Here is a 13,907-nt window from a genome sequence, read left to right as displayed (position 1 = left end):
AGATTTTTATCTTATCAGTATCTTAGTTTGATATCTGGTTTAAGTTTCGAATATTTCTTTTTGGTGATGGTCCTCAAATCTTTCTCTGCTCTTTCCACTGTTCTGTTGTGTATGATGATAACCAAGGTGGGATAGGTTCCACTTCACCCCCACCCCATTGACCACTTCTCATTTGCAGTGCTTTGTTTCTATTTTGTCAATTTTTGGAAAGTTTAAAGTAGTAGTAAATCTGGGGTTTTTCTTTCTTTCTTTAATAAAATGTTTCCAGTATTTTTCTTTGATTTTTTTTTCAGCTGCAGAATAATTAATGGACTTCTCATTATTTTGCCATCTATTTTAGAGTAGGTGTGGGCATGGGGGTGTGGGATCAATATCTGAGCAAAATGGTATATGTAAGAACAAGGTGGAATTATTGCTCCCTAACAATTTTGCCATATAGAGAAAATTCTTCCATTGTATTATTGCTCTAATAAGAAAAATTGCTGTAAGAAAACATTTTCACAATTTTAACAGGGAAAATATACATGCATCAGGCAAATATATAACTGAGTTCATTTTATCTTTATTTTCAGTGTTATACCTCTATAGATAATAAGCTCAAAGATTTTCAGTGGCAAGGTATATATGTATCACTCTAAAACCAAAACTAGAAATCTTACACACATTAAATTGTACTGTAAAGTAGAATTCTGGGGTTGGGGTTGTGCCCTTGATTTTTACAATCAGATGCTGAACTTTGCGGTGCTATCATATGGTGATTTTCACAGGGCGTTGCATGTTCTAGACATGGAAAATAGTGAGCGAGTCATCCACGCTAGTCTTTTGCTGACAGTAATATTGCAGCATCTATAGGGGCCTGACAGCTTGTGATTGCTTCCCTCATTCCATGGGTTGTGATGTGTGAATCTTGGCCAGATTTGGGAAGGGGTGGCATTAAGTAATGGCTAAACAAAGTATTGCCTGCAAATGATCATTAATATAGTTTGCACTTATTTTAACTTACATATAGTCAAGTGTTATGGAAATGTTAGTGTATAGATTTTAGCTATTGCAGTTTTGTTTTAATATCCAATTTCTTGGATGCGTCTTGTTCATTGATGACTTTATTTTATCAAGTATGGTCATTGTACACATATGCTGACATGGATTTGATATAGTGTCAAAATGTTTAAGTATAGTTTACATGGCAGAACAAACACTCATTAGGTCAGGCAGCATTTGTGGAAAGGAAAACAGAATTAATGGTTAAAGTCAAAGACCCCTCATCAGAACTAGGAAAGTGAGAAAACCAGTTCCAGAGAGGTTGGGGGAGGGATGGATTGGAGAAAGGGAATATCTCTGATTCATTAAGGCCCTCTCCCAACTTTGCAACTTACATCCCCTTCCCCTTCCCTCTCTGCAACTTGCATTCAACCCCACCTTTTCTGCAAATTAAAACTGCGTTGTTTTCCCAGTTCTGTTAAAGGGTCTTCAAGCTGAAACTTTCACTCTGTTTCTCTTCCCAATGATGTCTGACCTGTTCAGAGATTCCAGTATTTTCTTTTATTTCAGATTTTCAGCATCTGCAGTTTTTTTATTTTCATATATCTTGTTTGTTAAAGGTGGACGATCCATTGGCTATCCTCATTCTATTTGATGAGGCACGCAGTAACCTGTTGAAAGGATTATATCCGTGTGCTGACAGTCAGTTGATAATTTTGGCTGGTCTTCTCCTTCAAATCATCTATGGAAATTATGACAGTAAAAAACATAAGCAAGGGTTCCTCAAGTGAGTATACTTATAAGTGATATATCAAGCACAGGCAGAGAAAATCCACAGGGATTTAACTTTAAGATTTTTAACAACCTTCTCTGCTACTTTGTCTCCTCCATCTCCCTGCTGATTACTTTGGTTTTCTGGCTGAGAAACTTTCCATTATTTAGTGCTATAAGTAAACATATCTCATTCAAATGATTGTACCAGGGAAACCCTAATTGTCTACCTTGCTGTTATACTTTGAAATAATAAATGAAAACAAAATGATCTAGTTCTTCTTATTGTGGGGAGAAAATGTGCTCTCCCTTTTTGAGACATGTTTCTATTACATATGAAGTTCTGCTTTCAGCCCACTTTGAAGATAACCTATGTGACAGAATTTACACCATGGTATTGATATGGTTGGTTCAGGTGAGGTTCTGGTCTGTGGTCACCCCAAGGATTTTGATGGCGCAAGGCTTGGTTTTGAACATTGTATGGATGGTTATACTTTCTTTTTGGAGATGGTCCAAACTGGAGATGGATTTCACAACAGTGGTTTCAGCATAGAGAAACATAGTTTTTGTACTGGGTGTCAAAGAATATTGAGTTCAGATGTGTAAATGAAATCAAGATCAGCAATGATCCAATTAAGTGATGGAGTATGGTCAAGGGCCTTAATAACTTGTATACTCCTGTTGTTTTTACATTTTTTTCATTCATTTTTCCTTAATTTGATAATGGCTCAATTCCGTTTTCCCTTCTTTGCCTCAAATTTAATCAAAATAAGATACGTCTCCTTGTGACTTTTAGTCTCAGACATTCCCTTCTGTAGAATATCAATTAATTAAAACTCTCCAACAGGATTGTCTTTTTATTCAATAATGGGCACTGTTGCCAAGTAACAGTTTAATAAACAAAAGCTGTACTATAATATAAACATAGCTCAACAGCAGTACAACAGAGACAGACTTCAAGACAATTTGATAAACCCTATTGTTGCATAAGCTGTTGTCATTATTTTATCCTCTGAACTCTAAATCTGAGCTGCACCCCCTCCAAATCCAATATGTATGTCCTTAAGTGCAGTGCCAAAAGTACATGCTGCTTTACAGACGGGGTTGGGCTAAGGATTATCAAACCTCCATTATATTATGTGTTTGGTCAGAAGGATGATTTTGTCAGCTCAGAATCCCAAAGGAATCTTGTTTGCGATCTCTCCTTAAGTTTCGTGGGTGGATGTTAAAATCTAGATCATCAATATATATGCAATGTTGGTGTCAAGAAATTTAAATGAGGTACAACTAAATTAAACTGCTGAGATATTTAATTTCATACATTTTGCATTCCAGTATGTTAATTTTGCTCAAAACTTAAATGCTGTGAATCTCAACAATTGAGTGAGCATCTGTAGAAAGAAAAATCAGTATCGCTATTTCAGATGTGTAAGCCTTCCAAACAAACCCATTTTTTGTCTTAACAGGAATCAACGGATTTACATATTTATAGCATATATCTTTTTCCTTTCAGACATCTAGTATTTGCCATTTTTAACCTTGGTATTGATTTATTGAGCATGGAATTTATTTTGCATTGACAAAGTTCCTCTTTTGTAATTGCTATTTTCCTCAATGATGAAATATAGTTCCACAAGAAATGCAGACTTCTCATGGTTTAATGAAGTAAATAACCCCATGTTCATGAACATTCAGTATCACTGCAGTTTATCAGAGGCAAACAGAGTTCTTAGTTCACCTAATGTGCTTAAATGGGTTCTGCCTGTTACAGAAGCTGTACCTAATTAATTTCTCTTCCCGTGCAAAGGGATACTAAGGGAAATTAACTGCATTTACAGAATTCATCTTGACTAAGATCAGATAGATTCCATACAAAGCAAGAGTTTCTGATGGGTGTCTTAGTATCTTAATACCATGTATTTGCCACTAATTCAGGTAATTTTGTTTTGCTGTTTCACAAAATTGTTGTCCTTAACATCTTTCAGTGTTCAGCCGTACTGCTGAAGTGAACACCGGTTATCTGTTTGCAATGTTTGCTATAATGTACTTCTAACTTGCTTCTGTTTCTTAACATTTTTAGTGAGGAAAATCTCAAATGTATATTACCATGCACCAAACTGAAAAGCAAGGGCCCACATTGGATTGGTAGGATTCTACAGGAGTACAAGGTCAGTTTCAAGAATTCTTTAATATTTGACATTCTGCTTTTAAAATGAAGTAGTTAAATTTCATAATTTATTAAATGTTCAGCCTGCTTAAGCTTTTAATTTGCCTAAGTCCATTAGTTAGTAGGAAACAGTGATGTTCAGCTTCCTTCTTTCCACTCCCCTAATGATTCATTCTTCTGTACATATGCGAAAGACGGTTTACCAATACTGGAATGTCTCCAGATCAATAGTGTAACCTATGCGTTTGTGTTTCACATCTGTGCCAAAATTGGCATAAATGGGACAAAGTGTTACTCCCCTGTCCATCCTCTAGTTAGTAATACATGGTGTGTAGAAAGTCTATGAACTAAGAGAGGTTAAATTACATTTGAAAGAGGAGAAGGAAATTGTGCCATAGATAACTAACCTAGGGATTCCCAAATTGCCAAATTTCTAATTTTTGCAATTCCCACCGGCATGATTGTAGTTTAATTAAAAACAGAAAATGCTGGAAATACTTTACAGATCTGTCGATATCTGTGCGAGAGAGAAACAAGACTTGGCTCCTCAGGTTGATGATCTATCATCAGACCTGATGAGTCATTGACCCTAAAATCTTAACTCTGTTTTTCTTTCTGTTTTCAGCATTTTCTGTTTTATTTCAGATTTATAGCTTTTGTAGTATTTGGTTTCTATGGTTTGAATATGTAATTCGGATCAGGAGCCTGAATCAAATGAGTAATTGGAAAAAACTAACCTAATTAATCAGAATAGTTACTAACAGCAGTGTCTTTGCAGGCTCTTTGCTAGATAAATCCCGAATTATCCATTTATCATGTAGCCATCTTTTGTAGTTTTAAATTGCAGTATTTACCAGCACTACTGTGTAAAAATATTTCATCTAACCTCTCTCCTTGTAATAAATTGATGAACTTTTGAAACATCTTGCCTAAATCAAGGAAGAAAGTCATCATAGCTCCCCCAAGACATCCTAATTTTAAAAATCTCTGTACATTCATATGGTAAACGCCAAGTATTTCAAGTCTTCTTGTAACTAGTTTGTCACTCTTACCTGGTGAATCCCTAATGCATGTTGCCAGGACCTTTGGGTACCTTTTCAAGCAAGGTACATTAAAGCTACACACAACTCCCAACAGTGAGCCATCAAAAATACACCATTGTGAAATGTGTAGATAAATGTATTAAGGTTTCTTCCTGGAAATTGGTAAGTTGTGAGGTTTATACAGGTGGCATTTCTACATAATACATAGAAGAGTATGGTACAGGACAGGCCCTTCAGCCCACAATGTTGTGCTGAACTAATTAAACCAATGACCCCCAATTAATCTAATCCCTCTTCTCTGCACATTGACCATATCCTTCTCTTCTCTGCATATTCGTGTGCCTATCTAAGAATCTTTTAAATGCTCCTATGTTATCTGCCTCTACCACCACCCCGGCTGTGCGTTCCAGGTTCCCACCATTCTCTGTGTGAAAAAAAAACTTGCCTCGCATACCTCTTGTATTTTCCTCCTCTCACATTAAATACATGCCCTCTGGTACTAGACATTTCAATCCTGGGAAAAAGATACTGGCTGTCTACTCCATCTATGTCTCGCACAACTTTATAAACTTCTGTCAAATCTCCCCTCGGCCTTCGCCACTCTAGAGTACAGCCCCAGCTTGTCCAACCTCTCCTCATAGCACAGGTCTTCCAAACCAGGCAGCATTCTGGTAAGCCACCTCTGCACCATCTCCGAAGCCTCCACATCCTTCCTGTAATGAGGCGACCAGAATTGAACACAATACTCTAAATGTGGCCTAACCAGAGTTTTATAAAGCTATAACGTAACTTCCTGGCTCTTGAACTCAATGCTTCGACTAATGAAGGCAAGCATGCCGTCTTTACCATCCCATCAATGTGCAGCCTCTTTTTAGGGAGCCATGTACCTAGACCCTAAGATCCCTCTGTTCATCAATGCTGTTAAGGATCCTCCCATTAACTGTGTACTCTCCCTTTATGTTGGATCTCACACTTGTCCGGATTAAACTCCATCTGCCACTTCTCCACCCGTATCTGCAACTGATCAATATCCTGCTGTATTCTTTGGCAATCTTCCACAATGCCACCAATCTATGTGTCGTTTGCAAACTTGTTCACCCACTCCTACCACATTTTCAGTCAGATCATGTATATATGACTAAAAACAGAGATCCCAGTACAGATCAATGCCCTGCAGAACACCACTAGTCACAGACCTCCATCCAGAATTAGACTCATCCACCACTATCCTCTGTCTTCTATGGGCAAGTGAATTTTGGATCCAGTTGGCCAAGTCACTGTGGATCCCATGCATCCTAAATTTCTGGATGAGTCTACCATGCAGGACCTTATTGAATGCCTTACTAAGATCCATGTAGACAACATCCACTGCTCTGCCTTCATCAATCGCCTTTGTCACCTCCTCAAAAAACTCAATCAGATTAATAGGATGTGACCTGCCCTGCACAAAGCCATGCTGACTATCCCTATGAGCATCTCCAAATGCTCATAAATCCTATCCCTAAGAATCCTCTCCATTAGTTTCCCTACCACTGATGTGAGAGTCATCGGTCTATAATTTCCAGTTTTATCCCTATTTCCCTTCTTAAACAAAGGAACAACATTAGCTACCTGCCAGTCTTCTGGCATTACACCTGTGGCTAGCAAAGATACAAACGAGGCCCCAGCAATCACATCTCTTGCCTCTCTCAATAACCTGGGGTATATCCCATCAGTCCCTGGAGATTTATCCACCTTAACGTTTTTCAAGAGACCTAACACTACCTCTTTCCTAATCTTGAAATGCCCTAGCATCTTAGCATGCTCCACTCTGATCTCACTATCCTCTACATCCTTCTCGGTAAACACTGAAGCAAAGTACTCATTTAGGATCTTGCCCACATCCTCTGCCTTTAAGCACAAGTTCTCTCCTTTATCCTTGAGCGGTCCTACCCTCTCCCTAATTATCCTCTTGCTCCTGATGTATGTGTAGAATGGTTTGGGATTCTCTTTAATCCTACTCAAGGGCTTTTCATGACCCCTCCTAACTCTCCTAAGTCCCTTCTTGAGTTCCCTTCTGGTTCCTTAATAGTCCTCAAGCACCCTATTCATTATAATGTAAAACATTGTATAGTGATTTGCTGCTGTTGAAATATTTTCAGTAATAACTTTGAGCACAAGTTTGACAAACCTTAAAACCTGTGTTTGACAAACACAGTGGAATTGATTTTAAAAATTACTCACTGATAAAGATAAGCAGGATTTTAATTGTAATTTGTTATTTGCTAACAATAGTGTTTGTTGCAGTTTTTTAAATTGCCAGGTAGCTGTGAAACTATTTTACAGTCCTCATTCTAACCCTTTGAGCAATTGTAACTTTCTCCTTTGGAATATATATCTGAAAGATTGTAATCTCTATTAGGGCCTAAGCAGCCGTGAAGGGATCAGTAAGGAGATGCACCATCTTCAACGCCTCTTCCTGCAAATTTGCTGGGAATTTCCAACATATGGAGCAGCCTTTTTCACAGGACAAATATATACCAAAGCTAGTTCAAGTGGTCATAAAGTTGTCAAGGTCTACGTAGGTGTAAACACAAGAGGTCTGCACTTGCTAAATATGGAAACTAAGGTAAATTTATTGTAAATTTCCCTATGTTTATAATGAGACAAATATGGATTATTTAATATTTTCAGGTGCTTCATACATTGAATTACTTCCAAGGTAGAAACTTATATCAGTGGTTATTGAAGGAAAGTTGCAGTTCTATAAATCAATATTGCAACTTTTATTAACTTTTCAAAAATAACAACTTGGATTTATATAGTGCATTAGGAGCATTAGCAAACAAACTTCCATTCCAATATATTAGAGCAGAAGAACAGAATGTTGGTCAGAGAAGAAGGGTTTAATTCACACCCTGAAGGGCAAAAGTGACATGGAGAGGTTTAAAGAGAGAATTCTAGGGCCAGGGAATTGGTACTGAAGCTAGCCATCAGTGGTGGAGCAATTTAATTTACAGGTAGTAAAGCCCAGAATAGGTGGGGCTCTGATATCTTGGGAGGTTTTTAGGACTGGGGGAAATTGGAGATGGGGAGGGGAAAGGCCATGGAATGATTTGAAAACAAGATTAGAATTTTAAATCTGGGTGTTGCTTGCTGAGATCTCCATGCACATGAGTGAAGGGTGAATAAGACATTTTGTTAGTTGGGATATAGGCACAGAGTTTTGGATGATCAGGTTGTAGCCAGGAATACATTTGAACAATGACAAAGCATAAATGAGAGATTCAGTGACAGCTGACGTGCAGCAGGGCTTGATTCAGGGGATGTTCTAAGTCGATGGTTCTCAGGTGTCTGAGTGGTTATGTGATCTGGAGCTCATCTTGAGGTCAAAGGTTAGAACATTCTGTTTTGGTTTTAGACCTTTGGTGGGGAGAGGATTAAGTTGGTGGACAGGGAATGGAGATTGAGGTAGAGATCTAAAGATGTGGCTTTGGTCTTCTCAGTATACATTTCTTCGATAGCGAATGTGTGGAAATAGGTGCCATGTTTCTGGTGTTGCCAATTGCAAACTAATGAATTAGAAATGGAACTGTAGAGGTTAGAACAGGAGAAGACAGGGAAGTCCTTACAGGTAATTATCTGGCTTCAACTGGAGCTGGGTCAGTGCTATAACACCCAGTTGATAATTATGGAAAAGTGTGTAGCCAGCTCCTAGATGATGTATGTAGGCATAATTTCCATCAGTAAGTTTTTTAGTGGTATGGATAGGTGATCTATTGACAGATTATAGCTGAGAATTAACCACCCAGAGCTTGTGGCTGTAATTCTATTTCCTTTATTTTTGTGCACCATATATTGCTGCACAAATATATACACATTGACCATTTTTGATGGAAATTGTTAAATCATTACTGGCATTTACAAAGTACTTTAGAATTACAGAAGCGATTGGTGATAATTTCTTGATATGTCTCTGTTTTTGCCAGGCTCTGCTGATTAGCCTTAAGTACGGCTCCCTCATGTGGCAGTTAGGTGAAGCAGATGCCTACTTTCAAATCCACAGTTTGGAAAATAAAATGAGTCTTGTTGTACACACAAAGCAGGTAAGAAATCATTCTGAACACTGCTGAGGTAAAGATGAATCTTCCTCATTTTAAAACAATATCAGGAGTTTGCATATAATCTGGTGACAATCATAATTTAAGTGAACAAAAATGTTAATGTAAAAAGAATATGGAGTAAGATGTTTTCATTTTCTCTTTAACTTATCTTTCAATTACATTTATTTCCTGCCTCCATCTTACAGGCTGGTCTAATTGTGAAGTTACTGATGAAACTAAGTGGCCAACTGAGTGTAAATGAAAGAAATTTGACAGAAAGACATGGATATGGGTAACCATTAATTACCAGTACGGGTTATCTTGAGCATGTATTCTTGATGTCCTAATGTGGTTTGGTTTATAAAAACTTAAGAACAAAAACTGCCATTGTCACTGTGGATATTTTTTAAATGTATATTTGTATGATACTGAAGCATCACATATACTGTATTTCTCTTCCATATGTCTGTTGCTTTACCAAATGCTTGATATATATCAACTGTTTATTAGATATTTTTATTGCTTAATTTTGCTAAAGAAATAAGCTTTGTTCAGAAAGTGGAACAGATGCCATCTACAAAGTATGCATTGCTGTAATAACTCCGCTGTTCAGTACCTTTTTATAGAAAGTTTAGAAATATGTTGTAACATTAATGTCTCCATGCAATTTGTTATAAAATAAAAGAGGACTTTAAAATTGTTTATTAATTGTTTTTTTCATGTATTACAGTTATGAAATGTTTGTTATTTTGGAAAATATCAGATTGAGTGTCCAGATCAAAAAGTTTTCTTGTATTGGCTTTTTAATTTAATGTATAATTTAAAAAGCCAATAAGATGTAAGCTGTTGCTTCAAGGTGTTTTATAATTAAATAATTGTTATTTCAGTAGTACGCATTAGTCAGAGTACATTTAAAATATTTTTTAAAGTTTTGAGCATACCATTTTATAAGGCTATGATGGTTAATGTGTTGTGGCTTTGAATGAGTCTCATGGAGATTGGACCCACTGAGCACAAACAAACATGGAGGGGACGCCTGGTGGGAAAATCTCCCTGAACACAAAGTATGTCAAGTTTTTATACCCTTTAGATAATAGCAGGTAGTTAACTACAATTTCTATAGTTATAATTGCAGAGTTTGCTTCGGTATTTTGGGTGTGAATGAATGGTTTCATAGAATTACACATTTGCAAAAGGAGCACATCTTACTGGGAAGATCAACTCTGAATATTCAATCACCTTTGTTGGAACAAGTTCACATTAATATTCTAAAAGCTTCTGAGGACAAAACCCAGATACCACCTTTTACCACAGCATTGTGATTGGTGGCCTTTTTCATACACAAACACTGCAATTATTGTCTTAACAGAACAAATATAACTGTGAATACACTTGAAATGCCAAGTGGCAAAATAGCCAGTCTGGAACTGTGATCTCATTCTGAGGGACACAGTGTGCTCTCTTTATCTATGAAACAATGATGAAAAATATCTCGGCATTTCAAGACTCTTAACACCTGGTTTCAATGCCCAGACCTTCAACCGTTTTGATGTATATTTGGCCAGTGCATACAAGAATGTCTCATGGTCATGTCAATTTTCAAACCACATCCCTGAAGTGGCTTCCTGCTGTGAGTGGGTAGTCTGCTCCCGTAAATAGCCTGCTTTATTTATGCAGCACACCTTTGTCATGCCTGCCCCTACACCTCTTCCCTCACCACCATTCAGGGCCCTAAACAATCCTTCCAGGTGAGGCGTGCTCCTGGTGCGGGCTTTTCTACATCGGTGAGACCTGGCGCAGACTGGGGTACTGCTTTGTTGAGCACCTTCGCTCTGTCCACCGCAACAGGCAGGATCTCCCATTGGGCAGCCATTTTAATTCCACTTCCCATTCTCACACTGACAAGACCGTCCACGGTCTCCTCTACTGTCACATTAAGGCCAGATGTAGGTTGGAGGAGCAACACCTCATATTCTGGTTTGGTAGTCCAACCTGAAGGCATCAACATTGATTTCTCTAACTTCCGGTAACCTGTACCTCTGTTTTCCTTCCCCGCCCCCCCCCCCCCCCCCCCCCCCCCCCCGTTTTCCCTTTTCCTGTGGCTCCTTTACCGCCCTCACAACTTGCCCACCTCCTTCCCTTTTATTCCATGCTCTACTATCCTATCAGATTCCTTCTTCAGCTCTTTGCCTCTTCCACCTATCGCCTTCCAGCTTCTCACATCACTCCCTTTTACCCCCCCCATCCCCCACCCACCTACCTTCCCCCTCTCACCTGGACTCACCTATCACCTGCCAGCTCATGCTCCGCCCCCTCCCCTACCCTTTTCTTCTGGCTTCTGCCCTCTTCCTTTCCAGTCCTGATGAAGGGTCTCGGCCCAAAACGGCAACTGTTCATTTCCCTCCAAAGATGCTGCCTGACCTACTGAGTTCCTCCAGCACTTCATGTGTTATTTATGCAGCTGTTCTTCTGAATTCACAAACCATTAATGGTTGTAGATTATATTTAAAAGAAGTTTGAATACTTGATTCTTGTTTGTATTAATGGTCACTATATCTTCCACTTTTATACTCTCTGCCTATGGCTGTCATTCCCTAACCAATATGAGAGAGTGGCAAAATTAAGTTAGATTCTCTGAAGGTAAAGGTTGAGATGGGATCTGGTTAAAGGTGTCTGAATTAGTGAAGGGAATTCCCATGCTAGATGCTGTTGTTCATTCCAATAGAGAAGGGATGTTTTCTTAATTTTTAATTAGAAGGTAATCATGAGTTAAGTTGAGAAAAAAATATATTTGTGTGGAGTTTTGAGAATTTATAATGTGCTGCTCTGAAATAGATTTGAAATAATTGAGGCGTTTAAAGAGAAATGAATACTTATCCGACAAGTAAGCCTATTAAATTAATTGGAAAAAATGCAGGAAATCAAAATTTAGGGGATGATGGGGGTACAGCAGTGAACAACCTGGTGTGATTAAGGTTAGTTTGGTCACATAACCTATTCTTAAGTGCCTGCATGTTACAACAAAGAAATAAGATACTAGCTTTATCAGCCTATTAAGTAGAAAGTTTTCTTTTATATATTTAATTTTATATATATATATATATATATATATATATATATAGTAAACAGATATCATTTGTTACTTTTAAACTATTAAAATATACATTTATCTGTTTGCTGCAGTAGTTCCTAAATCTAAATTGGTTTATCTCCAACTTTCTTTTACGTTGGATATCAAGTAAATAAAACCTGTTTTTTATTAATGGAAAGAAAGGAGTAGGGAAGGCTAAGTCCAGCTGGATCCTTGAGAAAATGCTTGAGCATGGCCAAGTTGTGACAAACACTCTGCTTTATCAGAGGGGCCAGCAAAAGATGCCACAATCCCTAATCCAAACACTGGTACCTGTCAAATTATATCATTGTCCAGTAGAGGAACCACAAAGATGTCTGCATCACCCACACTTGGACATGTATTGATGACTGCAGGACTGACCAATGCTCAATCTGCTTTATTATCTCCATCAACATGGCCTCAAAACATCAACAGGAATCTTGCTGCAGGAAGATCAATATTGAAACTGCCAAAGATCCTACAAAGGTAATTCTTCTCCGACAGTATTTTACAGCTCCCAGTCCATGAGCAGTGAAGTGTCCACAGTTTATGGTCTACCCTGAAGTCTGTGTAAAGAGACTCTTAGTTTCTCCAAAAAGGAGAAGAACTGGTTGATGACAATGACCAGGAGCTAATTAAAAGTAGCATTACAGGCCTGCAAAGCAATTTAAAATGCTAACAAAATACTGTGGTATAAAATTCAAAAATATTGAGGCAAGTTAAAATTGTATGTGATGTAATCTGGTGTACTGGTTTACTTCCTGTTAAAATGTACGTAAAAACATGAGAGGGAATGTAAAAGAAAAATCCAATGATGGTATCAGTCTTGCAGCTTTCCTGAAGGCAGAAGTGTCTGGGTCTCTAGCTGGTGGGAAGGCAAGAGGTGAAAGAACAGATTGGTATTGGTTTATTATTGTCACGTGTACCGAGTACAGTGAAAAGCTTGTCTTACAAACCGATCATACAGGTCAATTCATTACACAGTGCAGATACATTGAGTTAGTACAGAGTGCATTGATGTAGTACAGGTAAAAACAATAACAGTAAAGTGTCACAGCTACAGAGAAAGTGCAGTGCAATAAGGTGCAAGGTCACAACAAGGTAGGTCATGGGGTCATAGTCCATCTCATGGTATAAGGGAACTGTTCAATAGTCTTATCACAGTGGGGTAGAAGCTGTCCTTAAGTCTGGTGCTACGTGCCCTCAGGCTCCTGTATCTTCTACCCGATGGAAAAGGAGAGAAGAGAGAATGTCCCGGGTGGGTGGGGTCTTTGATTATGCTGGTTGCTACACCAAGACAATGAGAGGTAAAGACAGGGTCCAAGGAGGGGAGGCTGGTGTCCATGATGCGCTGGGCTGTGTCCACAACTCTCTGCAGTTTCTTGTGGTCCTGGGCAGAGCAGTTGCCGTACCAAGCCGTGATACATCCAGATAGGATGCTTTCTATGGTGCATCGGTAAAAGTTGGTGAGAGTCAAAGGGGACAAACCAAATTTCTTTAGCCTCCTGAGGAAGTAGAGGTGCTGGTGAGCTTTCTTGGCTGTGGCAGCTACGTGATTTGACCAGGACAGGCTGTTGGTGATGTTCACTCTCAGGAACTTGAAGCTCTCAATCCTCTTGACCTCAGCACCATTGATGTAGACAGGTGCATGTACACCACCCCCTTTCCTGAAGTCAATGACCAGCTCTTTTGTTGAAGTTGAGGGAAAGGTTGTCGTCATGACACCTTTCCACTAAGCTCTCTATCTCCTT

General features: G+C 38.5%; 1 protein-coding gene across 1 annotated transcript in view; it reads left to right on the top strand.

Annotated features, from left to right (window-relative positions):
- The window catches only part of krit1 (KRIT1 ankyrin repeat containing), a 50,436-nt gene extending 40,690 nt beyond the window's left edge, over positions 1 to 9,746 (top strand). The window contains exons 13-17 of the mRNA XM_052015413.1: positions 1,602 to 1,768; positions 3,833 to 3,920; positions 7,364 to 7,570; positions 8,931 to 9,047; positions 9,251 to 9,746. Of these exons, the coding sequence (XP_051871373.1) occupies positions 1,602 to 1,768; positions 3,833 to 3,920; positions 7,364 to 7,570; positions 8,931 to 9,047; positions 9,251 to 9,340 (669 nt within the window). The 3' untranslated portion in view covers positions 9,341 to 9,746. The remainder of the gene's footprint in view (positions 1 to 1,601; positions 1,769 to 3,832; positions 3,921 to 7,363; positions 7,571 to 8,930; positions 9,048 to 9,250) is intronic.
- Positions 9,747 to 13,907: the final 4,161 nt, after the last annotated feature.

Source organism: Pristis pectinata, chromosome 5 (assembly GCF_009764475.1).
Source record: "Pristis pectinata isolate sPriPec2 chromosome 5, sPriPec2.1.pri, whole genome shotgun sequence".
Lineage (NCBI taxonomy): Eukaryota > Metazoa > Chordata > Chondrichthyes > Rhinopristiformes > Pristidae > Pristis > Pristis pectinata.
This window is presented reverse-complemented; position numbering and strand designations above follow the sequence as displayed.